The 24,300-nt window shown below is 44.0% G+C and overlaps 1 protein-coding gene across 2 annotated transcripts in view; it reads left to right on the forward strand.

Moving 5' to 3' along the window:
- Window positions 1–24,300, forward strand: part of PRKCE (protein kinase C epsilon) — a 368,565-nt gene that overhangs the window by 313,853 nt on the left and 30,412 nt on the right. For both annotated transcript variants that reach the window (XM_056852427.1, XM_056852428.1), the window contains exon 11: window positions 15,382–15,536. In XM_056852427.1, coding sequence (XP_056708405.1) covers window positions 15,382–15,536 — 155 coding nt within the window. The remainder of the gene's footprint in view (window positions 1–15,381; window positions 15,537–24,300) is intronic.

Consider the following 24,300-nt stretch of genomic DNA (forward strand, 5'->3'; position numbering starts at 1 on the left):
TACCTTTTCGAATCAATTAATTTCACTGTACCCATTAAATGTTTAAGATCCTAACATTGTCTACATTTGGGGGGGAAAATTAAGTAGCTTTCACTCTGTGTGCAAGTAGGATCTTAACAATATCCATGACCATGAACATTCCTTGCTCAGTTTATCTTAAAGCACACATAAAAAAAGATATTTTGCAGGTTCCTTTTACAAGCTTCTTGTATTTTTATGAGCATTCCCAAGGGGATGATAAGTATTCTATACTAATTTTCCATGTTGCAATAGATGCTCTGTGAATATTTGAAGAATGTGAGACTGTGAGGTCTGAGTGTAAATTCATCTTAAAGCCTTGGCTTTTATCAGATGATGAAACTATATGTTATGGTCAACATGGGGATCAACAATCTGTTACCGTGTGTGGTCCGTGTGTGTGCGCGCTAGGCACGTGACTTGTATGCATGAGCCCAGTTTTCCATGCTGGACTCAGAGTTGCACAAGTAGCAAGTGGAATAGAGAAACCTCTGCTGTCTTTTGTTCCTATCCTGGCAGAAGCAACTGGCTTAGCTTTTAACACCTGACTGGACTATGCCCCAAAAGACAACATCTTATTTTAAGGATCTTTTCAGCAAAGCAGTGAGGCTCTAATGCAAGGCTGGAACAAAGATAGAGTTGGTAATTTAGCACAATTATCAGAGAAAGTCTGAAAGAAACCAAAGTACCAGCACACAGTCAGAGTAACAGTCAAGCATGCTGCAATACAAAAACTCTAAAGGAGCTCATCTTTACCCAGTCTGAGAACTGACTTAATATTTACTCAAACTCTGCACTGTGTATCTCAAATAACAGAGGGTCGATGGGGGCAGGGAGAAAAAATGAAGAGATAGCAGGAAAAGTAGAGGGAAGATATTACCTATTCTTCTACATGGGGATATAAACTGGGGTGGCTTATGAGTGTGTAGGCATCCAATGATCTGACTGGACCTTAGACCTACAAGAAACCAAAGGTTAAGAGTTCTAGGAGGGGGTTGCTTGGTAAGGATACCAAGCAGAAATCAGGGCAATAGATCCAAAGGAAGTCAAAAGGCAGAGCACATGGAGAAGAGCTAACGGGGAGCAAGGAAGCTGGGGCCCTCACGGCGTAGTGTCAATGCCAAGCATGAGCTGGAACATTGAAGGGCAGATCTTGTTGTAGGGTCTAGAGGGGAGGAATGGGCGAAGGCTCAAGGCACGCCCCCTCTGTGAGGGGTCATCTCTTGCCACAGTCTGCTTTGGTTACATATTTTTTTCTTAGACTAGATCAAGATCAAATGAGAGTATTGTTCTTTGATTGAATCAAAACTTCTTCAAATAATAGCTATAGAGCTTAATGTGCCTGATTGAGTCATCTCTCTAGACTTTGTCAGGGATACTTTAGGTTAATCCTGCATTGAGCAGGGGTTGGACTAGATGCCCTGTATGCCCCCCTTCCAACTCTATGATTCTATGATTCTGTGACTTGGCCTTTTGTTCACAGTGAGTAGCCGTGTTAGTCTGTCTGCAGTAGTAGAAAAGAGCAAGAGCCCAGTAGCACCTTAAAGACTAACAAAAATATTTTCTGGCAGGGTATGAGCTTTCGTGAGCCACAGCTCACTTCTTTTGTGCCGAGTTTCACCTTCCACTCCTGAACTAGCTGGCCATTACATTCCATGAAAAAAAAATTCAGTCATGTGGTTGGACTCCTGCTTTTCTCTTAGCCAAACTAACCTTGTGCATACACCTTCCAGTTGAAGCCTACCTAAATCTTTTGGTAAACAACTCTTTAGACAAGGGCAGGAAAGAATTTTCTGAGATGTCAAGACAAGTGGGATGGTCATGGACCAAAGAGGGGTAGAAATTTAGGTGGAGTGGTCACTACCTCTAAAAATAGCACTCCAATGTTACATTCCTCTCTCCCCTTCAATCTGTTGGAATGTCATGATATTATCACAGTGAACATTTTTCTGCCTATCATTGGCTGCTGTTCACAGGGCAGTGTAATGCTTATTTGCTTATATTTAAGAACGCTTTGCTTTTCAGCCCTCAAAGCAGGTACCAACAAGATGCAATACTATATAAAAATAAAATAGAATGTAAGACTAAATCATGTTTGCATTAAGAAGTTACGATGCATGTCTCCATGGAGAAGAGCCATGAGGCTCACTAGGGCTTTTTATGTACGGCTGTTTCACTTGTTATCTCCCCTCCGATGACTTCTGGTCTTTGTTTTGATTATGCTGTTTCTGACCCTCAGAGGTCGCCTTGCTCTCCCCCTGCGTTCCCCCACATTTTGCCCGCGTTTTCAAAGTTGAGATAAAACAGGCAAAATGCAGGGAAATGCAGGGGGAGAGCGAAGAGACCTCTGATGGTCGGAAACGGCATGCATAATCAAAACAAAGACCCAAAGTCTTTGGAAGGGTGATGGCGAGGGGAAAAGCCATGCATAAATGGTCTAGGTTTGTCTAATGTACTTTACAGGGTTGTTGTGAGGATAAAATGGAGACAAGAGAACAATGTATGTTATCCTGTGCTCTTTGGATGAAGGATGGAATTGATGGCCAGTTCTTTATACTCTATCTATTGATCACATGTTTTGTGAAGCCAACATTTTAAAGGTTGAACAATGTATAGAAAGTTATATTCAAGATGGACAGAGCAGATTTGGGGTAGAGGTGTAAAGTTGTTTCAAAGCACTGTAGGACAAGAGCACTTACCTTTTCCTGTTTGGGACTCTGTGCCTAACAACTTAATGAGATAGCAATTCAACAGGTATAGCATGGAGATGTATAGAAACTATACAGGCTTTACACAAAACTAATTCTTAAGAAGGAACTAGTTAGACCTCTTGTCTGTGGTCTTGAAAACATTCTTGAGGAGGCCCATCAAGCCATTTGTATCTATGGGCACCCTCTGCAGAAAATAGTTTGAGACTTCAGTCTAAGTGCCCTCTAACACTTTTACTCATGCTAATTTTCCATCCCCAGTTCTGTGCTGATCACTTACAAGAATTCTGGCTTTATGGAATTTTAATAAATTCCTGTTATTCAGAACACTGTGTTCAAATAAATTGTGAAAATAAGCTATTTCTCAGACCCAGGGCATAGTTTGTGACCCAACAGTATCTTTTTTGTAAATTTTCCATTCAAGATGATCACAACACTTTTAGAAGTCTCTTTTCTGTGCTGTGAAACTGGAACCTACTGTTGTCACTGGCTGACCTTTGTATACAAGTACATGGGAACTTTGCTGAAATGCTTCACATGGTCAAGAAGGATGGGGAAGTCCTCTTCCTGCTTTTGATATCAAGTATCTTTATACTGGCAGCTTGTTCATAGGGCCTAACTACATGTTACATGATCATGTGTGTAACAAAAGCCCAATGGCTGCTTTCCCCGGGGGACGGGGGTGTCTAGGCTTCTGGAAGGAGTGGCCTTGGCAGGGCGTGTGCTTAATTCATTCTGCACTGTGCTCCAGAATCCTCTCCCCAGAGCCCTTTCCCCAAGGAAAATCTCCCCTCAAGGTTCTACTATGCATGCACGAATGTCAATGTGTGATTCTGCCCTTAGCTGGGTTCATCTAAACTTGCAGATTAAAATGAATAGGACATTTTCTGGATTCTGCACAGGGTGGTTTTCCAGATTCCTTGCTGATCAGCTTGTGTCCACAAGTTCAGCCAAGTTGCAGTCACGGATGAATCAGACTTTAGGAATCGTGGCATTCCTTCCTCATTCCTGATTGATTGTGCAGTCTGCTTAAGAACATAAGAACATAAGAAAGGCCCTGCTGGATCAGACCAAGGCCCATCAAGTCCAGCAGTCTGTTCACACAGTGGCCAACCAGGTGCCTCCAGGAAGCCACAAACAAGACGACTGCAGCAGCACCGTCCTCCCTGTGTTCCACCACACCAAAAATAATAGACATGCTCCTCTGATAATAGAGAGAATAGGTATGCAGCATGACTAGTATCCATTCTAACTAATAGCCATGAATACCCCTCTCCTCCATGAATATGTCCACTCCCCTCTTATATGTAATTGGCCTTTTTTACAGCACCCGTACACTGGGTTGACATCTTCATTGAGCTATCCACTACCACCCCAAGATCCCTTTCTTGGTCTGTCACTGCCAGCACAGATCCCATCAGTGTATATGTGAAGCTGGGATTTTTTGCCCCAATATGCATCACTTTACACTTACTCACATTGTATCAGTAAGAACTGGGATTTATAGCTCAAAGCACAACCATCAAATAGTTTACCCTGAATATGGGTTGTATGGTATCCTGCCCCTCGGCAAGATGTCCTAGGCTAAAGCAAGAGCCACTAGTAGTACGACAAAGATTTTCTTGGAAATTCCAGGGAAGGATGTTCTCATCAGATGTTTTACGGGTACTCACATGTGCTGTATTTATAAACATAGTACCAATGTAGTTGCCCTGATCCAGGAAGGAAGATTCCCATTCATGTGTGAGTGAATGCCAATGTTCAACATGCACATCCCAGTCCACAGCACCATGCTCCTCTAAGATTCAGTTGAACTACTTAGACTCATCTTTTGATGTTCATAAGGAGGAGCATCCCCATATTGAATCATTAGCTCTTGGGTGGGACTTGTTGGCCATGACTAATGCTTTATCAAGACACCTGTACCACCTGTCACATCTCCTGTACAAGCCCCTTTGAAATGAAAGGGAAATGCACAAGAGCACTATTCTTCCCCATTCAATTCAGTGGAGTCTCCTCTTGTTGCAAAGCCTTATTTGAACAGAAAAGAACAACTGGGTTCATCCTGTTTTTGTTTTGATGTGTAAGATTAGAGCCCACAGTGGCCCGCCACACTTAAAATCTATCACAGCCCATTCCTGAAGTTGGGAGCCGAATGGGCACAGGAGGCGGCATGACCCCTACGCCGGCATCCATGCCACTTGCACCATCTAAACTGGCATGGACGCTGGTGTTGGGGTACTTACACCACCCCCCTTGGACTGCGGCAGCAGCTTGGCCCTTGGATGCCAGCTCAGCATCCCGCCGGCATCCTCCTGGTGCAAGTCCTCGCACCAGCGTACTGGGAGGTGTTCCCCGGGGTGTCCTGGGGGGAATGCCCCCTAAAGCTGCAGCAGTGCTGCGCCACCTTTTTGTTGGCACAGCATCGCTGTTCTATATGGGACTGCCCCCTGCATTTTTTGTATTTTTTTTAATAACCCTTTTTTCCTCCCGGAGCAGCTGCGAGACCTCATTGGAGGCATCATGGTGGCGGCATGGCCACACTGTCCCCGGCCACAGCAGCTCTCAGGAATGGGCTGAGAGATATATAATTGGCCTTTCTCTTACCCCCCCCCCTTTCCGGCAACCAGCCCTTGGCATTTGATATACTCCAGGCTTTTCTTTCTGAAGGAAGAACAGGGGGAGCTGCAGGCAGATGCAGTGCCTGGCTGACAGTAAAAAATGCCAACCCACAGAAGCAGCCCTTCCATTGATCCTTAGAATCTGGCATACTTCATGGGCTCTGCCACTGCACACAATGTATCTTTGAGCAATCTCCTTTTTCATCCTACTGGACATCTTACAGTAAAGGATTCATGGAGAAAGGTTATATGCCACTGGAATTCATTTGTTTAAATATAGCTGGGCTGCTCCAATTAAAGGTCTGTTGGCATTTTTGTAATGTCTGCCGCAATATTATACCAAGATATTCTTTAAAGTGACAATGTAGGATGGCCTCCAGTATCCCACATATATGGTCACAAATCTCATGACTCCTCTAATCATCAGACCTGGGACAAATCAATTTCCCTCAATACCACCATATCAGGATTTCTGCAAGAAGGTAAATGGTTGCTAATTGAGGGGATCACAGCAGGCCTTGCTCTGGATGAATCTTCTGTACTTTCCAAGCAACCTGGGTGAAAAAAGTTTGAGCTGCTGAATTCCTGGCAGAGGATCTTTGCCCTGGCAAACCAGGGATAGAATCAAGGCAGTGAATTGGGGGTTGGGGTTGGGGAGGGGTCGTATAGCTTCTGTTACTACTGGCCACAGGCATATATGTAAAGGCAAGTGCAGAACTTTTGCATACCTTGTATGTATTCTTAAATGTCAGCATTACAAAAATACTTCTAAACCTTTTGTTCCTCTCATTGTCTGAAAGGGGACATGCAAAAGGGACTGGCGTTAAACAATACTCAACATTTTGTTTCTTTATTTAAAAAATTTAAAACTCAGTTTATGACCACAAAATTGTTCTTACTGCTCTAAAAGGTTGCATAGAACTGGCTACAGCAGAAAATGCTGCTTTCTGTGGTCACTAATGGTTACGATGCTTGTGGAAAACTCAGTCTCAGGCCTCCAAATCTGCAATACGAGGATAATAATACTGGCCTAAGTGGTAAAGAAAGTTGGCAGATAAAAATCAACTCTTCTTCTTCTTCTTCTTCCTTAAAACTTTTTTAAGGAATGCTGAGATGATGTTTGCAAAGCTCTTTGCATGTTCAAGTGGTAGGTGAATCCCTAGTGATATTACATGATAGTATAGTTTATGGCTTATGAAAATTGTTTAAAAGGGTTAAGATATCTCATCATAGGAATAAACGATTTTGAAAAGTGAATTAAAAAAATGCCACTTGTATACCTTTAAAGTTTTTATTGTCAGCCATCCCCAAAGGCAGAGGTGAGGCAGTTTGTAGCAGAGGCTTGTTGTTCTCCAGTCTCCTCTGTAGTTTGCATTTAATTTTGTGTACGAAGTCGTGTCTCTGTGTAATTTCAATCAGAAGCAGGAAATGTTTATTCAAGCCCTAATGGGTGGAACAGTTGCAGATTTCAGTAGTTTTAAACAAACTGTTAGAGCATCCGGTTTAAATAGAGTGAAGTAATCATGAGTTTTATACTGGCTGGGAAAGAATTTCATACCCCCATAATTTTGAATAAAATACTGCGTTAGATAGCTCTCCCAAGGTTATGATAGTATATTCAACCTCCTTCTTGACTGTGACTTTCAATTAACAAAATGCAGTCTCCTAAGTAACACAGTTTTCAAACTGAGGACTCCAACAATACGTGCTCCATTCTTTGTACCACTTTTGTAGCTTATCAGGGGGAGCAGCTGGCCTGCTGTCTGCATTTCAACACCACCACTGCTGATGGCCAAAGAACAGTACTGCAGCTACCAAGTCAACAGAGGTCAGGAGATAGAAGGGACCAATAGGGTTTCTGTTGCTATATAAAGCTTCTAACCAGGTACTAGCTGGAGATCTCCTGCTATTACAACTGAGGGGCTGTGGCTCAGTGGCAGAGCATCTGCTTGGCATGCAGAAGTTCCCTGGTTCAATCCCTGGCATCTCCAGTTAAAGGGACCAGGCAAGTAGGTGATGTGAAAAACCTCTACCTGAGGCCCTGGAGAGCCGCTTCCAGTCTGAGTAGACAATACTGACTTTGATGGGCCAAGAGTCTGATTCAGTATAAGGCAGCTTCATGTGTTCATGTGATCTCCAGCCGGTAGTGATCAGTTCTCCTGGAGAAAATGGCTGCTTTGGAAATTGGACTCTATGGCATTGAAGTCCCTCCCTTCCCTAAACCCTGCCCTCCTCAGGCTCCGCCCCCAAATTCTCCAGGTATTTCCCAACCTGGAGGTGGCAACCCTACTTCTAACTCACGTCTGCCTCCTAAGTCTGAGCAACTTGTGGCTTAGGTACAGAAGGAGCAGCTCCCAGATTGCCTGGTCCCACTTACTTGCTTATCTGTTGACTGCCTTGACTGCATGGCTACTTGACGGAGAGTGCCTGCTTTCTGGCTAAATAGATTTTCTGGTCAGTACCTCCTTGCCTTCAGATTGCCAGCTGTGATATAGCCATACTACAAGTTTACTCTTGCACTCTGATGTTTATAGATTCGCCTGAGGCCCCATGATAATGGTGTCCTTTGTCGCTGCACCTACAGTGGGTTTGGGTTCAAAAGTGGCAATGCTGTACTGAAGCCATTCACTCCAGAGGTATTCCATTGGGTTTACTGTGGAGCAGACAGTGTGAGGACTACAGCCTTCTTGAGCTTTTGTTCTTAAGGTTTCAGAAATGCTTTCATTTTCTAAACAATTGTAATACATTAAGGTCTTTGGAAGAATAATATAACTTTCTGGAATAGTTTCTAAGGGGAGGAAAAATCTTTTGACACAGTGAACTTAGTTTAAGGACTTGCTGGAATCAGGAAAGGTTTTTCACACCCATTTATATGAGAAACATAAAACAAGGGAAAAATGCTACTTGGAGAATGCTGATAAGTCTTATCAACTGTGACTTCTAGTTATTGAGGGGTGTGTGTATGATGCCTTTCCTGATTTAGGGACTTTGAACCGTGCGTAAGGGGAACTCCTTGAGTCTAGAGCTGGAGGTGACAATGTTGCCTGCCTGACACACAGCACGGACACACGTCTAGGGTTTGAAAGGGGAAAACATTGCGTGATTTATTTCTGCTTTGTAATATTTCAGCTAATGGAGCTCAGACTGCCCAGCTCCAAGGTTTCTCAGAGGATGAGATTGTCCTCCATGTTTTTAGCAATAACCGCACATGCCCTCTGGCTCTCTGTTTTCGTCACACGCAATCTAATATTGTCTAATTAAATTATAAGTGGAAAAACAAACAAACACAAGAAAAGGTGAATTAAGTTCTGTGAAAATCCGGGGAAAATATATATATACACACACACGTACCCATATATACTTTTAAAGTAGATAGACAGTAAACATTTCTCAGGCTGAAAACAATGCATCAAAGGCGTTACCTTTTGTCTGGAATTTACATGAGGTTTCATTCCCTATTGATGCTATCTTTCCAACTGTAAACAGTGAACAGTTAGCGGACAGTCTTGGACCAAAACAAAACTGACTGGCACGAATATTTATCCCTCTGTGCAGGAAGCTGTTGGTCATCACTTAAACCTCCTCATTAGGAGTGTCCCATTCTGTTCCCCACAGTTTACATTTAGCTGTTCCTGGAAGCAGTGATGTGCTCAGCACTTTCTCACAGGGAAAGAAGTAGCCCCAAGGAGACCGCAGCCACAAGGAGATCAATAACAAAGGGCAGCTTGCCTACAGAGGGGCTCCCCAGGGAGTCCACATTTCCAAAGGCCGTTCGCTGATAGGTATGTCATGCCAATGTTCTTTGCCACACATAGCTGTTGCTTACACTGAGAGGCCTAACAGAACTCCTTTAGCAAGGTTCAGCAGCCATGTTGTTCACTTAGCCATTCAGTATGGCTATTTAGGCTCAAAGTAAGCCATATGATAAACAAGGTTTTTCAGCTTAAAAACCAGCATGGTGTAGTGTAAAGTGTCAGTCTAGGATCTGGGAAACCCAGGTTCAAATGCCCACTCTGCCATGGAAGCTTGCTGGGTGACCTTGGACCAGTCTCATATAAGAACATAAGAAAGGCCCTGCTGGATCAGACCAAGGTCCATCAAGTCCAGCAGTCTGTTCAGACAGTGGCCAACCAGGTGCCTCCAGGAAGCTCACAAGCAAGACCTCCGCAGCAGCATCCTGCCTGTGTTTCACAGCAGCTAATATAATATGCATGCTCCTCTGATCCTCACATTCTCAGCCTCACAGGGTTGTTGTGAGGATAAAGTGGAGGAGAGGAGAATGATGTAAGCAGCTTCGGGTTCCCGTTGGGGAGAAAGGCGGGATATAAATTAAGTGAATAAATAAATAAAATAAAGTTTCAGGTTTCACAATGGGAACACTAACAGACCTCCCATTGCAAGTAACAGCCAGGCAAGGCAAAGGTTGTTAACACTACATGTCCAAGTGGTGGAAGGGAGTTTTTAAAAAATCACTTGAGCCTTATGAAGAATCACAAACACAGGACATCTCTATGCATGTGGGAGAGGATGGATCACGTTGTTCACTGAGTGGTCATGGAATATCCATCAGAATATCACATGAACACATGAAGCTGCCTTACATCGAATCAGACCAGTGGTCTATCAGGGTCAATATTGTCTGCTCTGACTGGCAGCAGCTCTCCAAGATCTCAAGTAGAGGTCTTCATGTCACCTTCTACCGAGCCTTTTAACTGCATACAAATGCTCTGCCACTGAGCTATGGCCCCTGCCCTCCCCATCAAAGCACAAATAAGGGCCCAAAATGGTTAGCAACATTGGGCGCATAATCAGACACTGTAGAGATGAACATGCGGGGAATGAGATTCTACCTCCTGTGCTTGAACCCATCTTCCATGTGTTGACTGGAACTTGGTCACAGTGATACATAGACATACACCTCCATGTGACTGGCTCTGAATACATGATCTGTAGCCTTCAAAGATGGAGGCCATTGTTAACAAATTCTGGAGGTTGGGAACAGGGCCAAAAGACATAATCCTATTCCCCTGCCCTCTGTTTGCTCATTTGGACCCTGTTTGACCATCTGCACTGGAGTACTGATGCCTGTTTTCACAATTGGTTGTGCTTATACTTTACTATTGTGGATCATTATTTTTGGACTCCACATCTATAACATCTAAGTAGCATGTTTTTCTGAACACCATAAACCCCCAAGCAGTCCTGGGAACTCCTTAATTACATAATCTGAAATAAGAGGAAAGATCACAAACAGAATAGTTTGTAGACTAATCCCCTTTTGGCATCTGTAAAACAAAAACAAGAAAAGCTTCCATGTAAAATAAGCTAAAGCGTCTTGAAAAGTAATTGAAGGTGTTGGTTTTTAAAAAAAAGATTTTCCTTTTTTCCTTGCTACAATCCAACCTGTTCTTCACAAAAACAAAGAGATTGTGAACTCACAGCAAAAAAGGGATTTTGTTAGAAATGGCCTGTGTAACTGTGTGACCCATTAAGCCAAATGGAGCCCATGTATTTTGTGGCTGCCACACTTAGCAACCCTCCTCTGTGACAGGCTTCCATATATGAATGGGTTGGGGACTGCATGCAGCTTGCTGAGTGACAAGTAGACCAGTGTTGACATCAAGAAGGAGTGGAGCAGGCATAAGGTCTAACCTCTGGTTGTTGTAGGCTGAGCTGGTGTAATCCTACAGGAGAGGTTAAGGGAAGAAGAGTCCAGGATGTGCAGAAGGCATGGGAGTGAGAACATAGCAATGGGTGAAAGCAAACTCAAAGCATGGCCATTGGGGAGAGGTGACATGGATGAGATCTGCATAAATAAGCTAAGGCTGACTTCTATGCACTTGTTTTAAATAACCAGCCAAACCTTGGGCTGCGAGACTATGTTGCATTAATTAGCATCAAATGACCATATGCTTCCATGCCTTTGGATTTAATTGTCAATTCTCTACTGGCTAGCTGTCTTCATCCAGTACTCCATCACCATATTCTTCCTAGAAAGCTTGATTTTGACCCTGATGTGGCTGGGGTGGGGGCTCTAGTGCGCTCATGGTCCAAAACACCCACCCACAAAGGGAAGTCCTGTTCACTTCTGCTAAAAGCTAGCGGCTCTAATTCTTTTTTAAAAATAGAAATATTTTCATTTGACACTAGAGCTTCTAGATCTCAAACTAGTTTCTGTCCTCGATGGGCCCGAGGTCAGGCGTCTCGGGCCTTCCCCGCACCTCCCCACTTACCTCTGGGTCAGGGAGTCCAGGCGGGAGCACCTCTAACACTGCTGGGCTCAGCTGCACAGCCCCACCCACGTTTCCCCTTTCCCTGACAGGCCCTCCCCAAAGATGTCAGCCAGGCCAGGCTGGACATGATGCTCCCTTGGAAGACGATGGGGGAGAAGGACCAGGAGCAGCCGGCTCTCAGCAGCCAGGCAAGAGACACGGCTTCCCCATAAGCCTGCTGACCAGCTGATGGTTGGCCAAGCTAGGTGGGGCAGAGCCAAAGCCTGAGAAGCAGCAATGCTGAGGGAGCAGCTGGTCTGGGGCTGAGGCCGGCCCCAGCCCGAATCTCCTTATAGGCTCGGGAGGGGCAGGGATAGGGACGGAGCTAGGGACTGGGCTGGGGAGGAGCTTTCTGTCCTGGCCCTATTTAAGGCCAGTCTGGAGCGGGGGCCAAAGAGGAAGCCAACAGGTCAGGCTGGCTGCTGTAAAGCCTGAAACCCTGGCCATCTCTGAGGGAGAGACGAGCTCCGACTCCCCTACAGAGTGGTCTGGTGTCGAGGAGGCTCATTTGGCCTGGCCTTTCCCGAGGGCACAGGATGAAGTTGAGGCTTGCCATAAGTCGGGAGTGCACAGTTTCAAATACCATACCTATCCAGGAATACTTCAAAAATGATGTTTAATAGCTGAAATACAACTGGCAAAATCTTTAGCACCCCAATTAGTGCAGGCACCTTAAGAGGCTATCTAATGAATCATAGAATCAGTGTTGGAAGGTACCACAAGGATCATCTAGTCCAACCCCCTGCACAATGCAGGAAATTCTCAACTGTCTCCTCCCCACACCCCCAGTGACTCCTACTCAATGCCCAAAAGATAGCAAAAAAAAAAAAAAAAAACCTCCAGGATCCCTGGCCTGGAGGAAAATTGCTTCCTGACCCCAAAGTGGCGAATGGCACTATCTGGAGCATGCAAGAAAGGGCCACGAGAGCCAAACGCTGGCGCAAGCCTTCCTGCCTTCCCTCTCACGATCTGCCTAAGGTCATAGAATCAGCATGGGTTTGCCAGTGCACCTGTTTCTAAGCCCAGAGCGATAACCATGCTACTCCTCAGTCATCCTTGCCTGGACACCAAAGCTGTGCCTAGAGATGCTGCCTGCCAGGGCCATTTCCCTATGGCAGACAGCACAAAAGTTCAGGCATTCATGAGGAGGTCCAAGAGAATTATTTCCCCAGGCACTAGGATCTGACAACCCAAAATTTCTGGCTTGGTTAGTGGCTCTAATTCTAAATGAGGAGGAAAGTGGTTATGCATGCAGATAGCAGGTCCCTCCTGCAGGAGAGAGTGGGAAGCCCTTTCTTGTCTACAATCCTGGACTGTATAATTCAACCTCTATCCTGCAGCTAGTTATCAGGCCTACTTTTCGTCCCTTGTCTTCAGTGGCAACCATGGGTCCCTCACCAAGGACCTCTAAGAACACACCTTTATGCCTCCAATGCAATGAGATATAGAAAGCAGAAAAGCCATTTAAAAAAAAAATAGTATGTGTTCTCTGGTCAGCTTGGTTCTTTCATTTGATTTCAGGATGTAGGAAGCTCTAATGCCAGCATCAAAGTCACATAAGCTTCTCTATCACCACCATTTTTTTCAACCTGTAACAGCCCCAGGGAGACACTGTTGGTCCTGTTGGGGAAACTCAGGTGTAGCCCATCAGTACGTGTCGATCTTCGCCATTGGGGCAAATAGCAGTTTCCCAGGGCCATTTCCAGTTGGAAAAGTGGTTTGTGCATGCACACCATGGTCCCAATCAAAATCAGGCCCACATGTGCTTGGGAACTAAGTTCTGAGCACAGACTCTAGAAATGCATCTGAACAACATAACCTGCAATTGTCACAGGGAGGGCATATGTGTGTTACATGCTGTCAATTCACTTCGGACTTAACGGTGACCCTATGAATGAATAACCTCCAAAACATCCTACCCTTAACAGCCTTGCTCAGATCTTGCAAACTGAGGGCATGGAGAGCATGAGGACTTAATAAATGTGGATCAGCCCTAGGATGTTTTAAGCAAACACATAACGTTCAAAATATGAATGCAGCAAATGTGTTATCACTCAGGTATGCTTGTCAGGGACCTGTGCTCAACTGTGGCTGCTCCTTTTTGAGCATTCAGTATCATGCCTGGGGGTTTGCCTCTGAATAATTTGTGGCACAACCCTCAGTCCCTACACTTTCCTGCCTTTGACCTCCCTTGTACTGCTCCTTTGCTACGACTTGTGTTTGTGAGCAATACAGAGGACAAATGATCAGTTGAATATAGTAGCTGAAAGGGAAGAAAGCGGATGATTACTCAGCTGGGCAGAGGACCTAGAACAGGAAGCTGGACAAGGGACCTTATTTGACAGGTCACCCAAACCAAGAAATAAAATACTGACTGCAATGCAAGAGAAGGACACAGTTAGCCAAATGTGGGGCTGATACAGAGGAACTTCAGGGCATGTGACAGTCATTTAAAAATGTATTAATGTTATAATTCACCCATCAGGCTGAACTACCGTTGCCATGTGCCAAACAGGACTGCTTACATATCACTGTTGTGTAAACCCAATGAAATACAGGTTTTTGGCAGGGAAGCAAACTCTGCCCACAGTAACTGTTTAGCCCCTGTCAGGGCTGACAGTCCAGTGGAAAACAGTCATGCAAAAAGTAAGCAAATACATATAATGACAGATCGGGTGGGTCTTGGGCAATGTACTGCACACATTGAGAAGGAAAGTGAGGGTGGGATGTTGTACCAGTTCAGGTGAAACCCTATTAGTCATTCCTGTGTCACGGGATAACCATTGAACTAAAGAGGGGTAGCACCATCCTCTGGCTAACTGCTTTGGTGGCATCTCAGAGCACCACAGGGCAGACAAGCATGGTCATGGTGGCAAAGAGTAAAGAATCTAAATTTGGCTGGCAAAGTCCCTGGTTCAAGTTCCCCACCCTAGTACCTGACAGTACCTGCTTAATATGAAATGCTCACCACAAGGATAGGGGGATTTCTAGGGGCTTCCACATGCCCAGCAGTTATATTGGTGTAGTGGTTAAGAGCGGTGGTTTGGAGCGGTGGACTCTGATCTGGAGAACTGGGTTCAATTCCCCCACTCCTCCACATGAGCAGTGGACGCTAATCTGGTGAACAGGGTTGGTTTCCCCACTCCTTCACATGAAGCCAGCTGGGTGACCTTGGGCAAGTCACAGTTCTCTTAGAGCTCTCTCAGCCCCACCTATCTCACTGAGTGTCTGTTGTGGGGAGGGGAAAGGAAGGTGATATGTAAGCCAGTTTGCGTCTGCCTTAAGTGGTAGAGAAAGTCAGCATATAAAAAACAACTCTTCTTCTTCTATCACTGCTACTATCCTGGAAAATCTGCAGATGAGGATAGTCTACAGTTGCACTTTTAATGGCCCCTTTATTACATCAGTGGCTTGCCTTGATGGAGAGGACCTTTGTGTGATTTCAAGACACGTGTGCAAAATCTTGTGGTGGATTGTGCTCCTGGTAAACGTTTCCTCGAAAAGTTAAATGTGGAGATTCGACATAAATGTCAGTAATTTGCCAACTTCTTTGAAAGAACCTAAGTTTTCACGATTTGCCATTCATCATCTGGTTAAAACCCATGCTTTCAGTGGTCTGCTTTCTCTTGTTCCAAAACTGCCGTTTTTGTTTCTTCCGTCTCTGGATGGAAATCCTCGTTTCCTAATGTGCCATACACAGACAGTGAGCCTTTGTCCAGCTGAAAGAAATAGGCTAAATAGCATCGTTTTCATGAATTTCAGGACCGCCTCTTTTTCGTCATGGAGTATGTCAATGGAGGAGACCTGATGTTTCAGATCCAACGTTCGCGCAAGTTTGATGAGCCCCGCTCCCGCTTCTACGCAGCGGAAGTCACATCAGCACTCATGTTTCTCCATCAACATGGCGTCATCTACAGGTACTTTCTTTGGGGGTTTGGAATAAAGAATTCTTGAGGCTCTTGCTTTGATTTTGGCTGAAATCCCCTGTCTCTTAGCAACCAGATTGGCTGTTTGTTCTTCCCCCCTCTTCTTTTTTTTCGGGGGGTGGTGGTGGTGGAGGGGGAAGGTTGTTTATCATTCCGAATGTTAACATCTGAATAGCCTCTGCGACTTTCGCCAGCTGTGGATGCCAGTTTTGTATTATAAGACAAGTAAAGCTTTTTTGAAACGCTTGGCACGCTGTGACCCAGAGCTGACTTTGGTTTGCAGCTCAGCGCAATCTCTTCAGTTTTCTCCCTCTACCATGGATTTCCTCTCATTTTCAGACTCCCTGCCACTTCCTGCATTTGTTTGTCCTACTTGTCTCCAGTCTGATAGAGCCTGGATAATCATTTTGGGGAGGTTTGTGTATACGGTACCCTTCCCTCTTGACTGAGAGGGCAAAGGCTCCGCCTCTCATGGGAAGCCCCTCATTGCAGAGCATTTGGCTTGGCTTCTTCAAGCTTCAGATCCCCCAAGCAAACAATAACAAATTAAATTGCTAATCTTTCTGTTCCCCCCCCCCACTCAAAAAGGAACCCATTTATGCAGCTTTTTTTGTTATGCTAGTGAAGTATGCACCAAGGGATAAATATTTATTATTAGAAACAAGGAACTACTTGAGAAATTTTCATTTGCTATCTCTGTGTTTATTAAGGCCTTTATCTTGTCGTTTCACCCTTCCTCTCTTTCTTTTTCTTTTTTTCTTTAAAAAAAATTGGCAACTTTTCACTCGTTCAGATAAATCTTGGCAGCAGCAAACTGAATGAGCGGCAGTTAGAGAAGTTGGCCGTAGGATCACTCCTTTTTCACAAAGCACTTTAAGGCTGCCGTTCACAAAGCACTATTCACACTTTACTCTGCCTGTACAGCAGCAGCAGGCCCTGGAAAGCGGAAGAAATGCATGTGTTTGGAAGCACGCAAGGGACATGCAATGAACATGGACCCCAGCAAGCACTCATGCCATGTTTATAGCATTCATTTTGCATGTCGTACTTTACAGTACCTGCTGCTCCAAGCAACAGAATAGATGTTGCTCACAAATAGAAAGTTGAGCAACCCTCTGCACACAGATGAACATAGCAAGCCGTTGGTCCACAGGGTTCAGTACTGTGTCTACTCTGACAGAGCTTTCCCTCATGGGGTCTTTTCATTGGATCTGGCCCCATACTGCTTTGGTTTATCCCCTGATTTCAGCACATATTTTTGCGAGTTTAGTTTCTGCTGCCTTTTATTTGTTTGTTGTTTTCCATGGGTTTGTTTTGTTTTTCAGACCATTTTTACCTGGATTTTGAGTTGCCTGTTTCCTCATGCACAATGATTCTGTCGATTTTCTTTCTCCTTCCTACTCATCTCCAAATGGCTCAAACCTGCTCAGTTTGTGATCCACTAAGATATGTACAACCCACCAGCCATGTCTGCCAAAGCAGAGAGAACTCAAAAGACCCTGTTTTGATACATGCCTGGGGCTCCAAGAATAGTGGGCTTGTTAAGTATCCAGTATGGCCAATGGGCTGCACTTGGTTTGGTGAACCACACGTGATGCAGTTCTGTTCAGTATAGTTGTGGGTTTTCTTTTAGCCAGTGCTCTTTGAGGTCCCCCTTCTATCCATGTTGTAACCAGAGTCTAAAGAGTCAAGGCACTTTTTTTGGCCGTAGTGATTTTGTGGCCATTCAACAGACCTAGCAAAATAGTTTGAGTTCATTGGTTCTCGTCATTTGTAATTCTCTCATTTCCCCCCTCACAGTTATTAAGCAATCTTGCAAGCCTATTAGTTGTCCACAGTATAGGTAAGTCATCAGTTGATAGGAAATTGCTGGAAAATAACCAATGAAGGCAGTGTCAAGATAAAAGGAGAAAAATGCCCTTCGCTCACAAAGCCTGGTGAAGCAGAAAACCCTTGTTCTTCACCCCCACGGTCAACAGGGCTCTATCCCTGCAAGCTTCCCCAAGCAAAGCAGCCCAGCTGCTAGCAGATACCCGTCTCACTTCTGACTAAGAAGGCAACCAGAACACTGTCCTTCTGAAGTTCTTAATGTGTGCGGGGGTGTTGTACATATGGAAAAAGTCATTTTGTTAATGTACCGCTTTAAGAAGAGCTTTCTTCGGTTTGTCTTAAAGTTGCTGCAAGTCTGTTTCACCCTTTGATCCTGAATGTTATATTTGTGTATATATAACAGTAATCTAGGAGAGAGCCCTTGCTGATGAGCCCACCACCAATACATCAGAATTCCTAAGTTACGCAAGTGAGGAACTCCCTCATAATTTCACCTTTCAAAACTGTAGAGGGGCTGTGGCTCAGTGGTAGAGCATCTGCTTGGCATGCAGAAGGTCGCAGGTTCAATCCCCAGCATCTCCAGTTAGGCAAGTAGGTGATGTGAAAGACCTCTGCCTGAGACCCTGGAGAGCCGCTGCCAGTCTGAGCACACAATACTGACTCTGAGGGTCTGATTCAGTATAAGGCAGCTTCATGTGTGTTCAATAACTAGCATTGCTGTCATACAGAACACTTCACCTGTGTTGTCATAGTAATCTTTTCAGCCGGCATGTAAAGAAGGTAGGTATTTGTTGAGAGAAGTAGCCTGCATTCAGGACCCAAGTGCAAGTGGAGGGGGGCGGAGTTTGTGTTGCACCTGTGTACCAAGCCCAAATAAATGATGCTTGGGTCTTGGTGACAGTTACCTAGTGAGTTTGGGGTGAGATGAGAGTTGAACTTTTTATTATGTTTTTCTTTCTCCAAGGAGCTCAGCGTGGTACGCGTGTTTCTTCCTCTCCCCTTTAATCCTCACAAGAACCTTGTGACAGGGTAGCTGGCCCAAGGTTACCCCTAGAGTTTCCTAGCTATGTGGGGTTTCGACCCCGTTCTCCCTGTCTCTGACCTGACACTGTTAACCACTACATTATGCTGGCTTCAGTGACTTCCCAGTTCACAGCTTCTGGCATCCTGAACTAGCTCTCTGGTATACTTTGAAAAATCCCCGCCAGAAAGACAGAATTCACTATTTTACTCATGCTGATGCAAGAATTTCTCTCCTTTAACACTACCTGTAAGACACTGCATCACGTAAGCAGGGCCTTGACCTTAACATTAGGATAATAGTGTGGGGCTTTTGTTAAATGAGAATAAGAGAGACAGTAGGAGACTGCCAAGATGCATGCCAAGTTTACATTCCTAAGAGGGCAGCCTTTTTCCTGTAGGGTTTGTAGGAAGGGGACCAGTGCTTTCTGTCAGATAACAATAGCAAAATAATTCTTCTGAGAGGAAGTGTGGAAACAATATTTATCTTTTGTCTTCTGTTTTAAATGCTTTGAGATTATTTGATTGTTATATCTACAAAACTCTGTATTATCTTTCAACATCATGAAAATGTGTGTGTGTGTTTGTGTGTGTGTGTGTGATTTCTCTTCCAGCATTAGACAGGAGATTAGAGATATCCCTTTGTTATATGACAAGTAAACAAGTGCATATTGTAGTTCTGAGAGAGCCAAATGAGCAAAAAACACCACCTGGGGATCTAGTAATGTGCTCTTTACAAGATTTTAGTAATTTTTAACCAAAATGCATAACTTCCAACAAACTGGAGGCAGGCCACTTCTTTGGGTAACTTATAAATTAGCATAAGTGACTGTGCTGGCTGCCAGTTCAAAGTTCTGGCTTCGATCTTTAAATCCCTAAATGGTCTGGAAGCAGGATACCTCAAGGACCATCTCCTGTCATATGAGCTTACCCATGAGGAGAGGCCCATTCCTTTGCTGTCGGAGGCATGAAAGATGGTTACACATTTTCAACAGTGGCACTGTGATCAGCCTTCTCTTCCCAGTGAGACTCATCTTTCTCCATCTCTTCTGATTTTCAGACTGCCAGTCCAAACAATTTTGATCCAGAGGATATTAGGAATGAATTGATACTTGAATTCAAACTGCATTGTGTAACTGCTGTCAGTCGCTTTTGATCTTTTCTCATTTGAATTATTTTGGAAATTGCTAATTTCTTTTAATCAGTACCATGTTTCGGGAAAGTGGGCAAGCCCGGTGGGGCTTATGGTTAGGGTTGCCAGGTCCCTCTTCACAACCGGCGGGAGATTTTGGGGGTGAAGCCTGAAGAGAGCAGGGCTTGGGGAGGGGAGGGACTTCAATGCCATAGAGTTCAATTGCCAAAGCGGCCATTTTTCTCCAGGTGATCTGATCTCTATTAGCTGGAGATCAGTTGAATTAGCAGGAGATCTCCTGCTACTACCTGGCAGTTGGCAACCCTACTTATGGTTGACAGGTGGTTCCCACCTTGGAAATAGCAATCGCTGAAATAGCAATAAGCTGGGAGTCACCCAGAGGTGCAGACCTCATTCCAGGGATGGAAGTAAATGTGGCTGTCTGGGTTGATGGTAAATGCAAATGTGGTTCTCCAGGAGCTGCAGAGTGAGTACTGCTATCTTAATAAACCAAAAGGCAGACCCAAAAATATGTTAAACAAATAAGTAAAATACATTATTGCTATGAACTCATTCCAAGTGCTACACTTTCCAAGAACTTCAACCTTCGGTAAATTTGGGTGATGGTATGATTAAGCCATTGAGTCTCCAGTTCAAATCATACCACAGCCAGGAACCTTGTGTAATATGGAAGATTTTACAATGGAAAATGGGTGGCTCATTGCATTTCAGTTATACATAAGAAGTTCTGAATCAAACATATTACCCTCTCTGGCAAACTGCCTTTTTCCTTGTCATCAATCCCCATCTCCCAGTCCCCCTTCTACTATCTCCCTTGGCATTGTTTTATTGTGGATGCCTAAGGAAACCATGGAGGTCAGAAGAGCCCTTGACCTCTGTCCCTGCTAGGGTTGCCAACCTCCAGGTACTAGCTAGAGATCTCCTGCTGTTACAACCGATAGAGATCAGTTCACCTGGAGAAAAGTGCCGCTTTGGCAATTGGACTCTATGACATTGAAGTCCTTCCCCTCCCCAAACCCCACCCTCCTCAGGTCCTGCTTCAAAAACCTCCTGCTGGTGGCGAAGAGGGGCCTGGCAACCCTAGTCCCTGCCCACCTCAACCAAGAACCAGTTTGAGATGTAAAATGTGATTGCAGCACATCCTTTTGGCTCTGTTAAGTAGCTGCTTGGAGAACTCCAGCCACTCCTCATAGAAGAGCAAGACCCATCTTATTAATTCTCAGTTATACACTGTTCAAGTGAATTATTGTGACAATTGTAGAGACTTGGGTCTTAAAAACTCACAGCCCATTAGTCCAAGTTGTTTTAGGTAACTATGTACTTAGGCAGTCCTTTTAGTGTATGTTAGTTCCCCTTGCCAAGACTCCTGAGCATTTCCAGGACTATTAGTTCAGAATGTGTTTGGACTATTTTAAAAACCATTCATCATCTGTTACACCATAGACTTTCCCCTTGCTGCTCTTTAGCCATTAGACCATAAAATTGCCCTTTGAAGCCTTGTGATATCAGGTAAATACATCATTGAAGATGCCAGTAAATGTACTGTGTACAGTGGTTAAGGTCTTCTGATCCCTTCTCTGTAGTTTGACTCCATAGGTCAGGTGGCATCAACTAACATCCTCTGGGCCATCTGTAACCCACTGAAAGATATGTCAACCCCCCCCCCCCCCAACCCATGTTAATCCAGAGGCAAGAGTAGAATATGCAAGTATCAATTATTGTATCCATGGGTTTGTCAACTGTCAAAATAAGAGTACGTTTCAGACTTTTTGTTTCCTCCATCTACTGATTCCTCCCTAGCATTATCTAATGGATTATCTAGACTTCATGATGACGTGTATCCTACTACTCTACTCAGCAAAATTTTATGCCTTCCTCCAATGTAAATAGAGTTCCTCCAACTTGTGGCTGCTCCACCAGAGGAAGAGCTACTTAAGTTGGAAATCTCCTTAAGGTGAAGGAAGGCTTACGGTTTTGCTGACCAGAGTGGTGGGATACAGGCCATTGTGTGCAACTGGCATACCCATTAACCAAACACCATTAACTCCTTGACATTAATCAGAGCCCCTTAACATCTCAGTCCAGGAAGTTTGCCATTGTGGAGAAACCCCCCAACAGCATTTCTCTTCCATGCACAGTTCACCAAAGAATACATGAAAAGGGGATTCCATGGCTTCAAATTATAGTAACCTGCCCATCTCTTCTTGACTGCTCCCATGTTAGAAAAGTTTTTTTTTTTAAGCTGAGTATCCTCTGCTGGCCATTGCCTTTCTGTTCCTTTCTTCTTCTCTTCCTTTGAAATAATTATTTTGTTGGCAGGGTACTGTCTGATGCAGGGACAAAAGTGGAACAACACAGGACAGCTGATACTGAAAGCACAAAATAATGGAGAAACTTGTGTAATGCAAGTGTGAGAAACCTAATGCATCAGTATTAAGACACCTTGCATGGGTTTTATGAATCAGGATCTACATGCTTACTTTTAAATAATATTAAGATAATTGTACTGAGTTAATTTAGATTAGTTTGGGTTTGGTTTTATTTCTATATGTACTGAAAAGGGCTCTTGTACAACCTAGAAAACTTTTTTTAGTATATCAGTGCCATGTCTTTCCCAAGTCACAAGCACATTATTATTTTTCCAAGGGAGGGGGGACATCACAAATCTAGGTTCATGAACTGCAGTGATTGGAACTCTCTAGGAGAAGAAATTAAAACCTTCCTTATAAGTCCTTGTAAGTCAACATTTTGTTAGGACACCACATATTTGATGCACTGTTTCATTATTTTTAAGCTCCATAAATGACATAAACATCTGTTGTTATGTCACAGACTTGTATATGAATGTGCCCTTATACAGAATTCCCATTAAAAAGTCTTCTGAAAGATAATCCTTCATCAGTGGAAATGGGGGAACAGGGGGTAGAAATATTGTGGAACTTGCTTCTTCTCTTCCAAGGATTCCCTTGAGAGCACAGCTGAGCAATCTGTTTTCTTTTATAAAAACAAAAGAAATATGTGCTATATTAATCTGGGACTATACAATGCCAGTGAGATACCCATCAAAGAATGGGAATTTTCAAATTCTGCTGCTTGGCCCCTCTTGACATTGTGAGCTTGGATTTTTCAAACATTCAAATAACAGAGAGGACAGAGCAATAGGACTGCTCTACTGATGGTACAAAAGCATTTTTCCTTCTTGCTTTTCTTAGGGTTGGGGTATTTGTGGGGACTCCTTGATGAAAAGGTGCCCCAGTCTATTACTTTCCTCCTCCTCCTCTAAGTTATCTGATAATACTTCTACTTGTGCCAAAGAAGCAGTTCTGGGGGAGGAAGGGGACGCACACAGTCTTGCTTACAAGCACGTGGAACATCCTATTTTAGATTACTTATCCTCCATCATAAGAACTTGTTAACTTTTTCCTGTGAAAGTTAAATTTTCACTAGAGACGTGTTGATATGGTGACATGTAGTATGCTTTCCTATTTCATGGTGATGTGCAGTGTTCTTTTGTAACTGAGATCACCCAGCATGGTTTGAGATATAATATGGATGCATAAACATTGCATGCACCACCCTGAATTCCATGTGTGGTAAAATTCCTTCCACTTGGTAGGATGACAACTGAGTGATTATAGGGACATAAAGCCACTCCAGAATCTTTGGGTTCACATCAGCCAAACTTGCAGTTTCTTTTATTTTGATTGTCTAGGACAATTGGCATGGACATCCTTTCTTGAGATATTCTGGATACTTATCACAACATAGCCACATCTACCAAACTATATAAAATTGCTCTTCATATCTGGCACATGGCTCAGTGATTAACAGTCAGAGTTCTCCCTCTGTCTCTCCTCTCTCTCTCTCTCTCTCTCTCTCTCTCTCTCTCTCTCTCTCTCTCTCTCCCTCATTGCTTCTTTTGCATTCTACAGGAAAATTGTGGAACTGTGCCAAAACCACTTAGCATTCCGTAATTCAGACAAAACAACAGTTTTCTGCATGTGTGTTGAGATGCAAGACTATCTAATCACTTATTAATGTTTGCAAAAGAGCTCTCATTCAGTTACTTGGTATCCCCATAAATTACAATGGTTTACATGTACAGTAAGAACAGAAGAGCTGGATCAAACCAGTGGAACATTTACATAAGCACCCTGTTTCACACAGTGGCCGACTAGTTGCCTTGGAGAGGCCCATAAACAGGGCATAGAGGCCTGATGTTGCCTCCTGCCATAGGTATTCAGAGGCTTTCTGCTTGTGAATATGGAGATCCCCTTGAGCCATCATAGTTAATAACCACCAATGGCCTTACCATCCAGGAATCTATCTGGTCCCCCTTTTAAAGCTATTTTTGCAAATGTCTATTACTGCATCCACTGGCAGTGAAGAAGAATTTCATAGAATCATAGAGTTGGAAGGGACCACCAGGGCCATCAAGTCCAACCCCCTGCACAATGTAGGAAATTCACAACTACCTCCCCCCTCCACACCCCTAGTGACCAGAAGATGGCCAAGATGCCCTCCCTCTCATCATCTGCCTAAGGTCACAGAATCAGCATTGCTGACAGATGGCCATCTAACCTCTTCTTAAAAACCTCCAGGGAAGGAGAGCTTACCACCTCCCAAGGAAGCCTGTTCCACTGAGGAATCACTCTAACTGTTAGAAAATACTTCCTAATGTCTAGACGGAAACTCTTTTGATTTAATTTCGACCCGTTGGTTCTGGTCCAACCTTCTTGAGCAACAGGAAAC

This window comes from Euleptes europaea, chromosome 7 (genome assembly GCF_029931775.1).
Source record: "Euleptes europaea isolate rEulEur1 chromosome 7, rEulEur1.hap1, whole genome shotgun sequence".
Classification (NCBI taxonomy): domain Eukaryota; kingdom Metazoa; phylum Chordata; class Lepidosauria; order Squamata; family Sphaerodactylidae; genus Euleptes; species Euleptes europaea.